The sequence below is a fragment of the Synchiropus splendidus genome, chromosome 12 (assembly GCF_027744825.2).
Source record: "Synchiropus splendidus isolate RoL2022-P1 chromosome 12, RoL_Sspl_1.0, whole genome shotgun sequence".
Classification (NCBI taxonomy): Eukaryota; Metazoa; Chordata; class Actinopteri; order Syngnathiformes; family Callionymidae; genus Synchiropus; species Synchiropus splendidus.
In genome coordinates, this window is record NC_071345.1 from 8,483,490 (window position 1) to 8,502,511 (window position 19,022).

At 41.2% G+C, this 19,022-nt stretch overlaps 3 protein-coding genes and 1 long non-coding RNA gene across 8 annotated transcripts in view; 2 read left to right on the forward strand and 2 right to left on the reverse strand.

Annotated features, from left to right (window-relative positions):
* The first annotated feature begins 1,194 nt into the window (after positions 1 to 1,194).
* On the forward strand, positions 1,195 to 10,447 carry cd164 (CD164 molecule, sialomucin). 3 transcript variants are annotated; one of them, XM_053881708.1, is made up of 6 exons: positions 1,195 to 1,529; positions 2,474 to 2,542; positions 6,728 to 6,793; positions 7,111 to 7,197; positions 7,866 to 7,916; positions 7,996 to 10,447. In XM_053881708.1, the coding sequence occupies exons 1-6, from the start codon at positions 1,460 to 1,462 to the stop codon at positions 8,154 to 8,156; spliced, it is 504 nt and encodes a 167-aa protein (XP_053737683.1). In that variant the 5' UTR covers positions 1,195 to 1,459; the 3' UTR covers positions 8,157 to 10,447. The 3 variants fall into 3 exon arrangements, with proteins under 3 accessions (XP_053737683.1, XP_053737685.1, XP_053737682.1); XM_053881707.1 differs by having other exon boundaries at positions 1,211 to 1,529; positions 7,848 to 7,916; XM_053881710.1 differs by lacking the exon at positions 7,111 to 7,197 and having other exon boundaries at positions 1,199 to 1,529; positions 7,848 to 7,916.
* Positions 10,448 to 11,845: 1,398 nt separating this feature from the next.
* On the reverse strand, positions 11,846 to 15,680 carry cep57l1 (centrosomal protein 57, like 1). 3 transcript variants are annotated; one of them, XM_053881704.1, is made up of 11 exons: positions 15,308 to 15,680; positions 14,857 to 15,007; positions 14,605 to 14,793; positions 14,421 to 14,542; positions 13,425 to 13,538; positions 13,277 to 13,354; positions 13,077 to 13,160; positions 12,938 to 13,012; positions 12,588 to 12,832; positions 12,353 to 12,497; positions 11,846 to 12,277 (listed from the first exon to the last, which is right to left on the reverse strand). In XM_053881704.1, the coding sequence occupies exons 1-11, from the start codon at positions 15,326 to 15,328 to the stop codon at positions 12,077 to 12,079; spliced, it is 1,425 nt and encodes a 474-aa protein (XP_053737679.1). In that variant the 5' UTR covers positions 15,329 to 15,680; the 3' UTR covers positions 11,846 to 12,076. The 3 variants fall into 3 exon arrangements, with proteins under 3 accessions (XP_053737679.1, XP_053737680.1, XP_053737681.1); XM_053881705.1 differs by having other exon boundaries at positions 13,286 to 13,354; positions 15,308 to 15,679; XM_053881706.1 differs by lacking the exons at positions 13,077 to 13,160; positions 13,277 to 13,354 and having other exon boundaries at positions 15,308 to 15,679.
* Positions 15,681 to 17,000: 1,320 nt separating this feature from the next.
* Positions 17,001 to 17,766, reverse strand: LOC128768683 (uncharacterized). Its single transcript, XR_008416264.1, has 3 exons — positions 17,661 to 17,766; positions 17,500 to 17,585; positions 17,001 to 17,435 (listed from the first exon to the last, which is right to left on the reverse strand). It is a non-coding gene; the product is annotated as an uncharacterized LOC128768683 (long non-coding RNA).
* sesn1 (sestrin 1) overlaps positions 17,380 to 19,022 on the forward strand; it is a 46,080-nt gene continuing 44,437 nt past the window's right edge. The window contains exon 1 of the mRNA XM_053881701.1: positions 17,380 to 17,458. The gene's annotated coding sequence lies outside the window, so the exon portion shown is untranslated. The remainder of the gene's footprint in view (positions 17,459 to 19,022) is intronic.

Sequence of the window (19,022 nt, forward strand, 5' to 3'; positions counted from 1 at the left end):
ATTTAATTCAATTTATTTCTATAATATATATTTCTTGTATCTCAAAATAACAATGATGAGTAGAAAACAGTCGATTTATGTTACCGACATATATACTGCTTAAAAAGATCTTGTCATATTTATGATTAATAATGACTTTTTTTTTACACACACACAGTATACTGTATGGAGTATATTGTATATTTACAGTATAGTGTATATACTGTGCATTTACATTTTTTAGTGTACATTTTTGTTCTATTCCCTCTATGTTTTGTAATATTTTAGCAACGGAATTTAAGCACATTTTCATTTTAATTTTTTTTAAACACTTTTTCTTTCGCACTTCTGTCTTTTGGCTTGACGACCCCTCAAAACAGTCACGGCATATAGTGTAGCCCCTGTGGAATTCATTGTCGATACCCAGTTTAGTTTTCAATGAACCACAGATACAAAAACAAAGAGAGGCATAGGCACAAAAGTGAATGAGAGTAAATGTTGACGAGAATATAATAAACACAAAATGTACAAACGTGTGGTGAGTAAGCCATTAAAAGCAGGTGTCTTGTGCTGCAGGTAGAAGAGATGTTTTACATGAGGAGAATGTTTAACAACACCTTCATAGACACCGTAGTGTGTGATAAAAAAAGAGCACACAAACAAGCGAGTTTGGAAACATATCCAACAGGCTGCCATAAAGAGGCTAGCTGCTCCGGAAGGACTATGGGTGAAACATGTAAATATTATAAAGCATTTAAAAAAATAAGATATCAAGTATTTTTGCTGAATCATTTACTTATTTTGAAGGACAAAAAAAATACTAAAATGAAGCATAAAATGAGCATTACTCATTAAAATAATTACATTTAACATTCTGATTTTATTTAGTTGCTATGAAAGAAGACAAATAAAAGAAAATAAAGACTAAAGAGTGATATTTACAATTCAAATTATAATGAATTATTATTAAGTACATTTTCTTTCGTAGTTTCGTAGTCATGAATTAACGACTAGTCTGGTCTAATACATAACAGATAGATCGCTCTAATCTAATCTAGTTTCCCCTTTTGAATTTATCTCCAACTCTTGGCCGTAATCTTAAATTTCAAGGCATGACTGATCGGTTACGAACAGTGATGTTAACGGGATTCTATCTCTTTTGTTTTCCTGGTTAATCCGGGTGAGTGGCGAGGGGGGTCGTGGATGAGATGCTGCCCAGGAGGAGCTGAAAGTGAAACTGCCTACTCTATGCCTGCGTCACTGCTGTGTGTGTGTGTGTGTGTGTGTGCGCGTGTGTCTTCCTCCTCCCAGTAAAATAGTGCCACATGACCTGTCAAGTCGGAAGTAGCGAGTCATCGAGCAGCGGCGCAACGCAACGCAAGGGAGCAGCCAAATCACCGTCCTCTTATATTCGACCTGCTTTTTTACCTCCACGGTGTCGTCTTTCTCGGCTGAGGACGGAAGATAACAACGCTCGGACATGTTGTTAAAAGTCCTGTTTTCGGTCGTGGTCCTCGGTCTCATCGGGGCATCGACAGCGGCTAACTCAGGTAAGTTTAGCGACCTCTTGACGCTCTGCTAGCGGCTAGCTGAAGCTGCCGTATCGGTCCTCGGCTCACCTACAAGTCTGTCCTCGTATTTCACAGAAATGACTTTTTATTGACGAATAAACACACAAATTCATATTTTTCTTACGACACAGAGGCAGTCACTCCAATGTATCCTTTATTTTCACCTTTTATTTAAACATTTTTTGTCAACTTCTTTGTTGAATTACCAAGCATTTCGATCAGGCTAACCATTTAGCTCGTTAAAATCTCGGCGATTCTTATTCCCGCTCCTGACTATGTGTTTATTTTACTGATACTTTTCTCACATAATAGCCATAAATACATGTATTTTGCAGCCCATGTAGGATTTAAGTGTAAAACTTTTAGTACCCTCCCCCCAGCAGCTACTATATGTAAAAACCATTTACATTTAACAATGTAAATACATAAAGTACCTCTTGAACAAAGGTATTACATTCATTTAATTTAGAGATTTAATGTTATTCATGTTAAAATATGGAATTCTGTTCTGTTAGTTCTGTCATTCCTCAAATACGTATCAATATTTCTGACTTCAAATATAAATGGCCACAGGTATGTTTTGCTGTGAATTGCCTCCAGTGCGTCGTGGCCTAGTCATGAACCTGCTCACCACTCGTGCTGACAATGACATATTGTCGTAACTGCTATCAAATGGCTGAGAATGTTTATCTCCCAAATAAGGCGGCTGTAACTGGTCAACATTGTCGACTATCATCGACTATTCAATTCGTCACAGATGCTAGCACGATCCGCAGCTATGAGAAATGACCATCGAGATTCAACTTTTCTGTACCAGCCATTTATAGATTCTGCTCTTATCGGCTTTTGTATGTGTTCGTATGTTAATCTCTTGTTGTGTCTCATGAATGCATCCACAGCAGTTTGTGATCCATGTGTTGCAGATGGATGTTCTGACTACTCATGTACTAAGTGTCCCACCGTAGAGTCCTGTGGGTGGCTCAACTGCTCATGTGAGTATCTGACTGAAATGTGTGGCAGGTCTGTAAAGGCCAGAGTCACAGGTTGGTCTTTGTGTGTCCTTAATTGTCCAAATGGGTGAACCAGTAAGACACATGATCCCTGACTCTTGTGGGAATGTTTGGCTTGGTCGCAGGTATTTGGAAAATGCCATTTTTAGCCAAAAAAAGTATGTATGTAGATTATTTTCCATGTGATTTATACAATATATAATATCTTACATGGTCCAAAGGTTACAGTCTTCTACTAATAATTACATTTCTGACACATTTCTGGGTGATATTGCCCCCACCCATTCATATACTTACAACAACAGTACAATAAAATTAAATGTTTACTATCGATAACATTTTATTATTTATCATATTTTCCCTAAAGGTGTTCTTGAATACTTCTGAGCTATGCTCTTATTTGTCAATAATGGAGACCCTTCAACTTTCATGTGCTCATCTTCATGTCATCTTCTTGACAATATTATTTATAAATATTTTTTGGTCCACTGAATTTGTTGATTCTTTTGCATTGTGCTGACTTTTTGTAATAAAACTTGGGTGAAAATAGGTTCTTACAACTTGCTATGACACCCATTACCTTTCACTGGTTCTAGCTCATGTAAACATGCTGATCTTTTTTGTCTATTAGTTTCTTCCTGCAGTTGAGCTGAGCTTGCATTTTCAAGGAGTGCATCATCTTGTTTTACTTCCTAGCTCCCAGAACTTGCATGTGATGATGACTAGCTGAGGCCATTTTAACATAATGCTGTATGTAGCTCTCCATGTAACGTAATGTGGCTTATAGCAGCAGTGGGTCACATAATTGGTTGGTTTGGATTTTTCTGGAGTTAAAATATTAACACCATCATGTGTATGTGTCATGTGTGTTAGTAGAATGATGTTACACTGTTGATCAACATTTTTTTCCTTCTTGTATCTGTTAAATATTACCATTGTTGAACATCATTATCATTGTAATATTTCATTTTTGTACCCCGTAGTGCTTCAGTCCTCTCCCTTGGCTGTCCCACATCTCTATCACTGATGACAGTGAAAGAATGCACAGGACAATATCATTAAATATATAGTGTTTTTTGGGAAATTATTAGGTTGTGCTGTTCCGTTTGCGCAGTTTGGGAAGTAATATCATTATCTTAATGGAAATATTGATCTAAATGTATCTACATCCATTACATTCATCCATTAGGGAGGAGAAGACGCACAATCTGCTGATAGGGAAGAATGAATGTGATTCGAAATATGCATCAGATTTTCAAAACTCAGTCCCCACAACAACAACAACACTGTATGAGAGTTTTATAGCCCCCGCAGGTCAGTGGGGCTCTGGTTTCTGTCACAGTGTTCTTATCACTATCAGCTAATGAGGTTAGCGGTTTCGTGTGTCAGGTGTGTCTGCATCATCTCATACCCACCTGTCCCTCGACTCGCAGGCAATGATTGAGCATTTTGTTTTTCTTTTGTAAGCTTTCCCCATGTGTGCTAGTCAATGGCCAAGTGATGGACAGCAGAGGAACAAGTGGCTGTGTGGCAGGAAAGCAGCAATACCCCTGACTCTGCAGGAAATATTTATCAGAGGAAAGAGTGTGACAACGCGATAAAGAAAGAGTGAACTGTGATCCTGTCGGCAGAGAGCGTCATGCTTGTGAAATCCAAACTGGTTGATCCCGTCATTCCAAAATCAAAGCTCATAAGTTCCTTAACAATAGCAGGGCAAGCCCTCAAACCACACCGTCTTTGTGTTGTTTCTCAACCGGTTTGACTACTTCTTCATTGTACCAGTGAAATAAATGCAAGTTGTTTTGTCAATGATCCACTCCTAAAACGGTGTGTGTCGAATGACAGCCATGTTTCCACTCAAATGCTTCTCTCACTGCTGAGTTTTCACAATAATTACCAATTGTGGAACAAAAAGGGAATCACAAAATCAAAAATAAGATGGTCATTATATGAACATTTAAGTTATTATAATTTTTTAACGGACCATGGGCTACTCTCTTGGTCTGTGTGGTCTACCTGCTGCCCATGGGCACCATGTTGGTGACCCCCTGTTCTCGAGTGATTATTTCCTCTGTCAGTAACAGAAATAGAAAAAAAGTTTCCGTATGTTCTAGTTACTGACTAGTATATCATCAATAATAACCTGAATTGAATTACGTGATAGATTCTCATTGGCTTCATATTAAAACCTATTCTTTCTAGTCAGTCACATATCAAAATGAAAGGCTTGCTTCAAAGTAACCATACACTATCTTGGTTTATCTTTTGTGTAATCAACCTTTTTTGTGTGTCGTGGTGTCTCGTTGACTTTACATATGAGAGCCTGGTTCAAGCTTGGTTGAGAGTTCAGTAGTTAGTTTTCACACCACTGACTGAGCTGTTGGCATAGTGATGACTTCACATTCAAGGAAAAGTGCAAGAGCCAGTTCTGACTTCGCAGCTGCCTGCAATTTCACTGCCTGTGAGCCTGAGTCAAGCGGAAAAGATGTTCTGCCCACTTATACATACTTGGTCACATAGTGTGACAAAAAGTGTGAAATATATCTGATACACAGCCTCTCAACCTTTGGTCTCTATAGAGACAAGGAAGTGGGTTTGCTTACACTTTCTGTCAAGTGACTCTTCCACACCCACAAAAACTGTTTGTTCTTTGATATCGTCATTTTAGATTGTATTTGTGGAAAACTGTGGCACGTACTTTTTATATGCTTAACACATCTGTGGCAAGGATGATGTGAAGATTTCAATCACCTCTGACACATTGTGAATACCTTACATGTCAAATTGACATTTATATCACCATTATAGAACATGGCTGCATTTCATGGTGATTGATAAGAGCAGTTATTGTAATTTCCACCCCTTATTCCGACTTTTACCTGTTTTTCTGAACAGCAGTTGTGTATAGCTTGTGTCTGTATGAGGTCCAGTATATTGTGTTACGTTTTGCTGTCAATCATTTTTATGTTGGAGTCCATCTGTTATTATGTTACTGTCTGTAAGTTGCTTCTGAACTTTGAAGTCTCTTCTCCAGAGTAATCTGGCAGTATATGTGTCAAAGCAAGTTCCACATTTTAACTCTCACTATTGCAGTGTACATTTATCTCAGTGTGGTTCTAGCATATGGTTGGTCGAAGTTCCCTGTCCTTCTCTGCTCCTCCTCATCAGGAGTTATTTTAAACAACACAGTGTTTGCCTCTATAGTAGCTCAAGTAATTTCAGTGCTGTTGTTTTATCAAATAGTTCATTCAAATGTGCTCAGTATTCTTCCTTAAATAAATAAATTTCAAAGAGGAAATTAGATGGAACCATTTGCTTATGTCGCCCAGTTAATAGAATGGTTTAGTGTGGTGTCAGTTTTCTGATGGATAGAGTAAGAAATGTAACATTAGTTGACATTTCTATCCTTATTTGGTGAAAGCTCCTGTCAAATGTGGGTACTGCGTGTGTAATTTATGGGCAGTTTATGGCGAGAGATGATGAGTTTACAAGCATTTGAGAATTATGGGGCTGGCACTCACATGATACATATGGTGTGCATAGCTATACAAATGCAGAAATGCTCCTAATACCAATAATGTTACACAAGAGGATGACACTGGCACTATTATTCCTTACAGACACAGAGACTCTCGTTCATCCGTCCACACAACAGCACCAAGACTCAAACTGAATCGAGTTCCCTATGTTTGTGCCCTCTTCTTCCGTCTGTCTTGACTTGTTGATATGGAAAAAAACAGCACTGCAGGGCAAAGTCTCTTTTAAGGTGGTTAATTATTAATTGAGGTATAAAAAAATATCGTTTGAGGTTTCAGCTATGACTCAGCACTGGTACAAAGCAATTAAAAACAAGCCTGAGGTCTGAAAGAATCATTATATTGCCCCCATATAGTATGTTGACACTGTAAAAATCCCATTATAATGGAAATGTTATTGAGACTTTTATGAGATGGCAGCTGTTCTTTTTTTTCTTCCAACAATAGATTTTGGGCAGCAATGCAACTCAGTCAGGCTGGTTATGGAGTTGTATTTGCTACTTTCTTGACAATTCCATATAAAGTAAACATAGAAACATATGCTGTACTGTGCAACGGATGACCTTTGCCCTTTGTGTACAGTGCTTTGGACACCGAGTTCTCATCTTTGACGCCTTTTTTTGTCTTTCAGCAAATATTGGATGTTACAACACAACGCTCCAGTCAGACAATAGCACTTGCGCCAATGCCACCTGTGGTGAGTTCAACATTACTTTTGCCTTACATACATCAGATGACCATATGTATCAACATGAAGCCACAATGCTGAACAATTACTGTGCTCCGTGGTTTCTTAAAAATAAATGAAAGATATCTGTGGAAGACCAGAGGCTGACTAATACGTAGAGGGTTATTGCTGGTTATCCCTTTCACAACTTTGGGTACTTTCTCTGGCCTCTTTCTCTAACACCAATGTTAAGCTTGTGGAGGATATTTGTGTTACATCGCTGCAATGTTGGTGTCTTCTGCTTTCCTTTTTGCACCTTGCCTTGGTGTTGGTTTCCTGTCGAGAAGTGTCACCTACAGTCACTACACCTGCTCCCCCCCACACCTCTGCTGCCTCGCCAACCACTCACAACAGCTCCGTCCTGCCTACCACAGGTACTAAAACCCAGTCGCTTGTGTTCTGTAATTGGTGTGCAAATACATGGGGCTGCTTTTGGTTTGCCTTCAGATGAACCAAATGAACACGTAAATGCTCTTATGTTATGTCCTGCTCATTTTAGAGCTTTACCTCCGTTAGAATTCTGCTGCTGAATCACCCTTATTTCCCTTATCTCTGTCGCCACTCGAGGACACACACACACACTTTGTCTCACAAACACCTTAGCAAACATTCACCGGACTGGTTGTTAAGTTACAAGAACATTGACACATTGAAAGATTTGTGTCTTGGCATTTCCCATAACGTCCTTGCAGATATTGTCGGAGAAATGTTTATCAGGTTCTATAGGTGTACAGAAACCTAAGAGTGAACCACTGAAACAAAAAAATATGGCTGAGCATTAAGAGGATTTTAGCCTTCGTTGAGAAACAACAACAGCTATAATGAGTTTGTAAAAGCGGCTTTCAAGTTCAGTCATCCTAGTGACAACCAGATTTAGGAGCCACTCAACTGTAAATGTTTTGTTATTGAGCACTTGGTGCTAATTATTTTGAAACATTTTTTCCAAAGTTTATGAAAAAAAACCATATACAGAACACCTTTGGCATTATTATGTTCCTAACTTTTTTAAATAACTTTATCTCAGCCAATGTCCCCACTCCAGCCCCCACATCAAAGGGCAACATCACAGCAACACCTTCATCCCACAACACAAGTAAGTGACCAAAAAGCCAAAAAGCTCCTTTGTTGCTGGACAGTCAAGAATAACCCGCTTCTTCTCCTGCTCCCGGCAGCTTCAGTACCCATCAAACCTTCTCCAGCGCCACATAAAGACTCAACCTTTGATGCTGCGAGCTTCATCGGAGGAATCGTGCTGGTCCTGGGTCTGCAGGCGGTTATTTTCTTCCTCTATAAATTCTGCAAGTCCAAGGATCGCAACTACCACACTCTTTGAGCTCCCAAGCCCAACAAGACCCCGTCTGTAGAGTTGTGGCTCCACTCATCACCAAGGACTCAAACTGCTGTTCCCTGCAAGTTTCCTCGACGCTTCTCTTTCTGCCATGTAATGCTTCTGGCCAGAATTGTACTAAATACCCATGAGAACCTGTGTAGACAACACTCACATTGACAGACTTCTGTAGCTAGATTATCCTGCTCTAGATTGGTCCACCGCCTCTTCATTCTCCAAAGAGGTCCTTTACAACCTTTGCTCTGTCTCAAGTCTGGCTGTGACATTTCCTCACTAGGTAACATCTCTGAATACAGCTCACGAATGTGATGGCAGTATTGTTTAGGACGCCATCACTAGTTATCCTGTACATCGTGAAATACCAAACATCAACAAATTTCAGTCTGAAAACTATCTAGTCAGTTGTGGTGAATTTGTCTGTGTGACATGAACTTTGACTCCAAGTTGGACAGAGTAGAAACCTACACAAATGCCAATTCACGTTGCCCAGTTTTGATCCTCAGCTCTTATTGAGATCATTTCCCGGCAGATAAATGGATTAGGAAGTAATAATTTTTTTCTTTAGTTTATATGGAACCTTTTTGGGATAGCGGCGTAAACAGTGATAGCTGTCAAGTGCCTTTTCGACGTCCGGGTTTAGATTTGAGGATTTTGATTGTTTTCTCGCTCGTAGAAAGGTAGCATCCCAGCTGGACTGAAGATTGTTGAAGAAAACAAGCGATAGAAGTCTATGAAGATTTGATGGTGCGTTCTAGATTTCAGTGTACATACTCGCCTCACCTCACTGTTTGCTTTGATGGGGACGTCCGCTTCTGTCCTCACCTTGGTTTTTCCAACCACGTTCTTGAGTGACTCAAAGAGCTAGTTGAATTGTTGACAACCCGATTCTCACTGAAACCAGTTCAGCATGCGGCCTTTGCATAGCTTTGTAAATATTCCTCAGTTTTATAGGAGACATTTGAGCCAATCTAGTTGTGCCACAGAGCGTTTCCTGATTAGTAACTGAGCATGAATGAGAGTTTAGAGTGCCACCGCTGAACGTGAATGTTTGGTTGGGGTTCGCACAAAAACGTGGCAGTTGATCAGTATGGTTGCAATGGAGTGTATATGAGAGTAAGTCTGGTGGTTCAGTTGATACAGGGGGCGGCGTTCATTGCAGCAGCATGTTGGACTGGCTATTTAGACATAAACCGGCTTGACTCAACTTTGTTTGGCAACTACTGGCCAACATGTTTTTGTGACAGAACCACCGTGTTGCCGCCGCACACACGCGCGCCTCTGGGAGTGTGTAACCAGCTTGTGTCCTGCTAGCTTGCTGCTACTTTTGAATTGTCTTTTTCTCCTTTATGGAGATCATTTATAATTGTTTTTTTTCTGCATTTTACCTTTGAAAAGGCTAAATGAAGGAATCTTGATGCTTGTTTTCATAATTGCATGATGGATGTGTGAAGCCTAACAGTCTAGTTATCTAAAGAAACCACTTGATTGTTTGCGATTCCTCCATGTGGCATGGGAATCAAAGAGATCTCTTATGTAAATGTCTCAGCCCAATCCGAGCTTGTTTATTGTCAGCTTGCACGATGACAAGATTTGAAGCTTCTGCTGCTCACCGCCAACACGCCTTCTTTGGTTAGGCTACAGCCCAAAGACCCAGCTGCTGCACGTCCACGTCTGCGCCCTCGCCTCTTCACCTCAACATTTGCTCACAGTTGTCGGCACAAGTGTCGAATCCCGCCAGCCACATTCCTCGACATCGCGCTGCCGACTTTATGTCATAACATCAACTGTCCCTATAGATTCCAGGATTGATGTTGGTTGTCTCATCCCTGAAAAAAGTGCCTTATTTAGTTTCTATACTCTTCCATTGAACACATGTTAACAACGCTTATGGTCCCACCTCACTATGATGCTTGGCTCCTCTCATCGCTCAAGCTTTCCGTGGCCTACACTTCCCTCAGGCGATTGTTTCATTGGAATACCTCCGACTCAGAGGCACGATTGAATTACAGGTCAGCTGTTTCAGTGGCACAGACGACTCATGTTCTCCGCTTCAATCGGCCTTTGTAACAAATGCATGTTTAAGTTTCAATTTGTTCTTTTGATTCTTCATCCGCACATGCGCTTGTTGGGCTAGTAGGTAACATTGTTGGCTTGGCTCTCCCTCACCCATCACACCACTGCCTTCTGAAATGTCTCATCGTTCTGACTTTTTTTTTTCTTTTCTTCCCGGCGTTGCATTCAGTTTCCCAAAAAAACAATAAAGTTTAAATATTGTTGATGGGCTCATGTTTGCCTTTTCATTTGCAGAGTGTGTTTACATGACAAATCACAAGTGGGACGATGAGATGCAGACAGGTCACCGGAGAAGCTCTGTCGTCATGGTTACTGTTGAAAAGCTAGTTGCCCGGACAACAGGAGGCAGAAGGAGGTTTTGTTCTGTCTTGCCTGATATTTGTGTGTCTGAGTCATAACAATTGTTAACTTGTGAGTTCCATTGTAGCTCAGCCATTTTGGAACCAAAACACAAGACACTTTTTTTTTTTATATTCAATAGTGAAATGTTTTTGTTGATGATGTAGGAAGGATGTTCAGTGAGGCGTCACATGGAAGAGGCACAACTGTGAAGACAAATGTTAAAAGTGGAGAAAAAAAAATCAAAAGCTCTAAGAGCCCAAACCCTAACACCTCATACATTAGCGTTCGCAGCTCTACTCAAGTGTTGCAGCGTCTCTCAGTCACAAGGTTTCTGTGAATCAAGGTCTGCAGATGATTATGAAACCAAAAATTCTGATGGAAATGTTGCGTTGTTTACTAATGTGGCACTTCAGTTTCACTTCACCATCAGAATAAACGCTTCTGCTTTTTTAATGGAGTGCAATAGAATATGTAGGGAAGGTTTCTCACCAACCTGCCCAGATGCATCACTGTTTGGACAAATGGCAGCAGACAGAAGGCCTCGGGACAGAGAGTCATCCCGGGAGGAGGCAAACATGTGGAACGTGTCCGTGAAGAGGCCTCAGCTCACTGGACTGCTGACTCTGGCCATGCTTGGTAATCACATTTCCCAGCTGAGAGAAACAATGCATTACACTTAAACCTCTCACAGCTCACTCTTTAACTGCCTCATGCCAGGGATACCAGACCTGAGCAATGGATGCTGGTCAGTAAAGGGTTTGTGATGAGACAACTGACTTGCGCTTGAGACACATGGAGTCATGACGATGAGTGTTGAGGTCAGAAATGCTGCATGCATGTCAGGACTGTCACCTCAGCGTGACTCAGGACGAATATCTTCAGTGCCACTTCATTGTCACGCTGTCTACACAATGATCTGGCCACACTGGTCAACAACTGCTGCTATAAGTAATTTATAACAGTTCGATGCAAAAAAAAGCGGATTCCAACAAATCTCGAAAATTAAATAAGTGTATTTACAAAGACCATCTTATCAAATAAACGACTTTAATGTCATCGATTGTGAGAGTAGAGGGTGCCATCTAGTGGTGGAGTATTTTAAAACATGCGCAAGACTTTCTACAAGTGAAAAATCGACATTTTAAACTTAACTCGGGCTATGGGCGCTGAAATATTGCTATGGGAATTTTGATTTTAATAAAAATGTATTTATTATGCCTTTAAAACTGAGAGATAACATTTGTGTTTATGCACTTTATTAAAAATTGGTTACACATAGAGTACATCTCACAAAACAGAGTCCATTTAAAAGTATGAATCAGCCGTCAATGTTTGACCACAAGATGTCAGCTCCGATCCAAAATATATTCCTGTTTTTCTCGGCAAGAAAACAGGCGGAGGTCTTCAGAGGAGAGGAAAACAGGAGTCCCTGGGGAGGTTTTGTTCAATCAGCTGTGGCATCAAAGGAGGCGGCACAGGGGTCCTGTTCTTCAAGTCTCCCACAAGAGGTCGTCTTGTTTAAGACAGCTGCGCAGTTTTTGAGTCTCTCTGAGGATCTGCAGGTTTTTCTGAGTGGCCAGACCTGACTTCTTGCTCTGTTTGGGTCCGAAAGGAGAAGGAACCGGCGTCCTCCGTTTCTGAACCTCGCTGTTGCACTGCCGCTGTCCACTGCCCTCTTTCAGTGTTAAGACCTGAGGAGCATATAAACAAAGTATGCTTCAGGCATCAGCGTACTACACAAGATTTCCAGTTTCTCTACAACATACTGTCTGGCCATGTTGTCTCAGTTTTGTGATATGAGCTCCTTTTTCCTCCATTCGTTTCGCCAACATTTCCAGCTCCCTCTGCAACTCCCCCCTCTGCTCCTGGTTAACAGTCGATTCCATCTGGCTCACCAGCTCCTGGTGCTCGCTGTCAAAACACAGACAAATGAATCACCACATCTGGATTATCACTTAAATTCGGTGAACAAACGCCATCACAAAAAGCCCAAAATCTCACAAGCTCATTCTTCCCAGCTCGTCCTGCAGAGCCAGTAGGATGTCAGACAAAGATTCCAGGCTCTGCACTGTTTGTTCTGGCTCGGAGCGATCGTGAGAGGAAAAGTGTTTCTGGAGGTTCTTCTTGGCCGCGGAGCTGGGCCTCTGCAGAGCGCTGATTCGCTCGCACAGGTGAGGCTGGTGGTGCTTCATCAGGTGGAGGATGCCCTGCACGTTGGCGTGGACCGAGTGGCTTGGACTGGTCGACTACAGCGAACCAAGACCAATCATCATCGAGAAAAGAAGTAAAAAAAAATAAAATCGACTTTAATATTCACAAACTTTATCATTACTGAGGAGACGTGGACTTACAGTTCCTGCAACAAAGGGCATCTGCTGGTGTCTTAATCGGCTCGGCGAGTCAAAGTCTCTCTTTCCACAAGTCCTCTGGACAAAAACATGACAGCATTGAAGCATGAAAGTTAACCATCTGACGCCACAATTAAAATACCAAGTTGGGCTTTTCTGTTTGCTTCTTCTGCTTTGGCTCTTTCGGGGACACCAGCTGAAGTGTGAGGTCCAAATCTCGCTGAAGCTGTATCATAACATATTTGTATTCTTACTACTCCCATCAAAACCATTGGCATCATTTTGAGCCGAGATTGTGTGTGTGTGTGAGAGTGTGTGTGTGTGTGTGTGTGTTTGAGCGACCTCACTAGCCTTTTCCTGTACCACTTTACGCTCGTGCTCCTCTTTCAGAAGCCTTTGCTCCAATAGAGTGAGCTTCACCTGAAATTCAACACAAAAGTGGACTGAATTGCTTGCTCAGCGCTTTCTGAGGGATAAATAAAGGACAAACCTCAGCACGACTCTGTGTTTTACTCAGCTTGAGACACTCTGCCTCAAGTTTCTTCAGCTTGTCCCGATGTGTTGGGCTGTTGCGGCTGCTCGACTCGCGCTTCTGCACAGTTGCCTGCATCAAGAAAACTCAGGTTGATTTTTTTCCCTCTGCCAAGGTGGTTCAACAGTGTTGGTTTATCTGTCGGTCTGTCCGTGTTCAAAATAACTTGAAAAGCTATGGAAGGATTTGGATGAAGTGTTTGTCACTGGGAAGATTGAGTTGTGGTGGACTGGCACTTGGTTGTAGTTTTGAGAGTAGTGTTGCTAAGCGTGGTGGTAGCAGTCATGGCAGTAGATTTGGGAATCACAGTGAGCGATGGTAGTTTACGTAGTTGGATGAAGTAGCAAAAGTAACAGATACTCTTAGTAGAAGTCGTTACCGGACAAACTATAAGATGGAAAAGTACAACAACAGAATGCAGTAACAGAACTAAATGTGGTGGTGTGAGTTGAATTAGTAGGTCGACAAGCAGCAGGAAGATAAAGCTAAAAGGAGCAAACAAATTGTTGTACTTGCTAGTAGTGATTGCGCAGTGGGTGGAATAAACCGATAGTGGAAGTAGTAATATGAGCTGTGTTATGAACTCCATCAAGGAGGTCATGTGATTGCAGAACTTGGCAAAAGCAGGGTCCATGAATCAGTTTAAGCTGAATCCAGAGATACACAGCTCTTTCTTCTTTCTTGCTCGCTGTGTGTTGTGCGAGTGAGCTCAGTTGAGAGCTTATAATTTAAGCACTGGTGAGTGTAGAGGCTCTAAGTGTCATAGCTGTGGTTTAGTGCTGGAAGCACTGGTAATTAGATGTAGTAGTTAAAGTAAAAAATGATTAATGGGACGAGAACTATGATAGAAAACTCGACCAGCATGTGGAGTGGTAGTGTTAATGGGCAGCAAGGCAACATTTGAGACTCTGGACCAGGGAATTCAGAGGGAGCAGAAAGGAATCATGACTCTACTTGATTCTCCATCACAGCTTTCTTCTCCGCCTTCACGTTTTCCACCATGTTCTTCATGTATTCCAGTTGCTTCCCCAGAACCTGACAGCGAGACTCGGCAGCTTGCAACTTAGAGTCCAGCTCTGAAATGAGCAGAATCACCGGTTTAACTTTGGAGGATGTGACCGTGCTGACGTTGACGGACCTTTCTTGCTGGCCTTGACATTCTGAGCGTCCCGAGATGGCGTTGGTGTGTTGACTGCGTGCGTCGCAGCCAGTGGTTGTATCCTCTGGGATGCATGGGTGACCTGCTGGTAGCGATTTTCTGTTTCTTGTCGTTCCTTCTCCAGCTGCTTTATCTTTCCCTGGAGGGTCTGCAGTGCTTCCAAGACAGCTGGGACACAGAGGAAACTGCCTGTTATACATACATGCATTGCATACATGCACCATGCCTCACCTCTGCTCTGTATATTGGGTCTCGTCTCAGGAACCTGCGGACCAGCAGAGGCGCCCAAAGCAAAATCTGGGATTCTGGGGATCGGCAGGACTCTGTCAGGAGGTTGGTAGTAGCTTCCAATGTAGCTGTTTCTGGACGGTGAGTCTAAACCCTGCAGACAAAAGTGGCTTAGCAGACTAAACGCAAATATTAGATAAATAAAAAAAATCCACGATCATCCCGATGTGCGTTATTTACGGTGTTTCACTTTGAACGCTACGTTGCTCACTCTTTTGCAGCCCCTTTCAAACAACTACACTTTACTTTATTGAAGCACAAAAGTCGATCATCTTCTTGAACACATCTAGTCGAACAGTACAAACATAGGTTTCCAACAGCAACCGCTGTCAGCGACTAGCAGCTGGCGCTCAGTGCAGCTTAGCTACATTAGCTAACGGCTATCAACTGTTACCTGACTGTGATGAGAGTCCATTCTTTGACATATTCCTTGTGATCCGTCACCGCTATACACACTTATACAGCGAGGGTTCGCTGAAAATACACTGGGCGTGATTTTGTTTTGACGAACCCGCGGTCCTTGTGGCTGTCAGTCCGGACGGTTTAAATTTCCCTCCTCTTTGCTGCTTGACTGTAGTTCCGCCTCTGCGCCGCTGACGCCTCAAAACAATAGCCGTTAAAATAAAAATATTTATTAGGAAAAAAAGTATTAATTCGTTCGTAATTTTATCAACATTTATATTTCTTTAAAAACCAGGAAGAAGCGAAGACTACCTGAGTCAAGCCCGCACCAAAAACCAAACTCCGCAATTCCACAGTGCTCGTGTAATGCGAGCATTACGGTAATGTGCGAGGTTTCTCTGCAGCTTCTCTATACAGTAAACAAGCGGGTTGAGCATCCACCCATTTTCCACTGTTTATTCAAGAGGTGCGGGGGCAGCCGATGGAAAGAGGTCCAGGCGTCGCTCCAGCTTTGATTTCATACAGAAAAAGACCACACTGAACCACCAGACAATGAAACCTAGGGAACAACATAGAATAACCCACATGTTCACACCACGACACACTTATAGTTGTGAAGTCTACATTTATTGGAGCTATTTTTGTATCTGTTTACAACAAACACCTGTCCCCTCTTGAATAAACACATTCATCAGATGGCACATGATGCTATTTTCACAAGTCCTGCTGTGGTGGACATAATCTCTGTCGTCACAACAATAAGTCACATGAAGGCACAAAATTCTACCATTAAACCTCCATTAGAATTTAAGATTATCCGCATTTATTAAGAAAATAAGGACTCATGCAGAAAAAAAATCTGTAATACAGAGGAAGAGTAGACAATAGTGCAAGGTGACCTAGGTCTGTATCTGCTCACTAGTTCTCAACCCACATAAAGAAGTGGCATGCAAGCTATTTCAAATGGCTTTTTTCCTTTTAAATTATTCATTTCGATGTCCTCAATAGATGGCCAAATTTAAAACCGGTTAAGGTGCTTGCAAATCCGTCCTATTCTAATGTTGAGGTGAGATTGGGAATAAAATAAATTGAGAATGAGATTTATTTTAAGAAATGTAATTCTTCCACCGTCATTTTGCCCCCGTCTGTTTGTATTGGGTGATCCACATCCGCTAGAGGCTCTTCCAACACCTCTGGCGGAGTGGGTGCAAACGTCCTTGATGCTGGGGAGGAAACTCATTGTTTCTCACTGGAAGGAAAAACTATTACCTTCATTGAAATTGTGGTTTTCCACACTGGAAATTGTGATGGCTTATGAACGCCTTTCATTTAGACTTATCAACCGAAGTGAATGATACAATGATAAATGGCGAAAATATTTTCCCTTTATTAATAAATCTTGCCCTAATACTCAGGTACTAAATTAGACCAATTTATGTGTAACAGTGTAAGTGACTGAATGTTCTCAGCATCTGCCTATTTCTATCACTGTTCTTATTCTATACAGAAAACTGTATGTATGTATGCTTGTGTGTGTGTGTGTGTGTGTGTGTGTATATATATATATATATATATATATATATATATATATATATATATATATATGTTCTATTTTTATGTCATTCTTCGACGTGTAATGTAAACACTCAAGCAATGTTTGTGTTTTTTCCCCATGAATATAAATATTTCATTTAAAAAAATAATAAAAAAGCCCTGCAGTGTGCATTGGCATCATCTACCCTGAGTTCTTACCGGTGTCTGTTTGTCTTATGCTTGGGATAAACAACAGAAGGGGCGGGAGTCGGTGGGCGAGCCTGACGAAATGCATCATGGGAGATGTAATTCTTTTCAGTCAGTATTGCTCAATACAAACAAACGGAAGTCCCCTGACATAGCACTCATATCCCATAATTCCGTGCTGCTCGAGCATGGCAATTCCCCAGCAACCAACCACGCAAGAACGAAGCTTTCACCCCGCCCTTGGTTTCCGAACGCCTCCGTTCATTGGCTCGCGTGAGTGACAATCTTATGTTTACCACTAAGTTGTCGCCGCCTACCGTTCCTGCTGTGGGACTGAGCGGCTGGTCAGTGCAGAAGCAAGGCGTCCCGCTGCAGGAGACCTGACCCAAAGAATGTGAATAAAGTGAGTATTCGGGAATGACACTCAAGATATCGGTTACATACTATGAGTTGAGCGTGTCGCGGTACTCGTCTTAGCAAGGCCGAGTCATTTTTGGTCTGGTGTCTTTGTTAAAGGGCAGCTTGAAAGACTGTCACGAAAAAAAGGGCAGAGAAAGATTGAATGAACCTTTAAGAAGTGACTGAAAATAGTCGCGTTTCCTTACATTTGAGTGCATTAAATTCATCTCGGTGCTGTTTTGGGTTCCTGCAAGCCTGTGGTTTACGTAGAGCTGTGACTGGTAAACAATTTCCATCGTACGTTTCGCCCCCCTGCAAGTACAATCTTACGTCACAATGAATCGTTTTCTGGTTCTGACATGATGTTTTTTTTTTCTGAACATGGAGTAGTTTAGTAGTTTAATGATAAAAGTGGTGTTGAGGCTGAATTAGACCGTTTTTGTAATTGACATTTGTTTTGTGAATTTGATTTCTTTATGTTTAAATGGCTATAATCCTGTTGTTTAATTTATCGTGTTGACAACCTTGTGCAGCCCACACTAACACTGTTGACACGCCCTGCTGTCAAAACAGGTGAATTAAACCAAAGCAATTCCCAATGAAGTAGAATCTGCCGGGTGACAACGGGACACTATCACACATTAGACATTTGACATATTGGACAAAGAAACATTTTATTTGGTCATAAGAGTTAAGATAGTAAAAATAGACACCTGACAGAATGCCAGATGAGCTGGTGTAAATCAGTGTTTTTCAACCTTGGACACACCACCTTGGCCAAGGCACAATTGTGCTTTGTTCGAAACTGTAGAAAATCCCTTTTGAATCATTGAAAAGCTGTCGCTTCTGACACTTGGCTATGTTGGCATAGTATTTACAGACCTTTGTTTAAAAATGTATCCGGATAGGTGTGGACAACATGGCAAAAATATCATATCACAATGGAATTATTATTTTTTAAAATCACCGTGTGAATTTTACCACAGTCTTCTTTGCAAAGAACGTATCAGAAGGTGAAAAACCAAGGGCACTGTTGCAACATGAAAGGTGGCTTTCAATGAACGTGGAACTTGGTGAAATATCAGTGACGACATTGACTGTTTGCTTTCTTCACAACAGTCATTTTAACAGGATTTAAATGCACTAAAACCCTCAATATCTCACTGAAAAGGATATATTTCAGTGGAACAATTTTGAAGAAAATAAAAGCTCCAGCATGCAATGTCTGATTTTTGAACTTGATTATTAACTGAGCATATTACTTTTTTTTTCACATTCTTTAAAGTAGGAATACTGACTCCCAGCACAGTTTCTTAATCAGTGCAAACCACAAAGCTAAGTTTGAACTGCCTTAATGATGGCATACAGTTCCTCATTTACTTTCTTTTGCATAATTTTATTCTAGTTTTGGAGAGTTTCCAGACAAATCTTTCACAGTCATTTTTTTCTGCTTGCTTCATAACAATTCTTATGCATGGTGTATCACATTTTTGAGTGCATTTATTTGGTTCTGCATTTAGTTATAAGCCAGTTATTAAACAACAATATAAACCTTGATGCCCTATGAG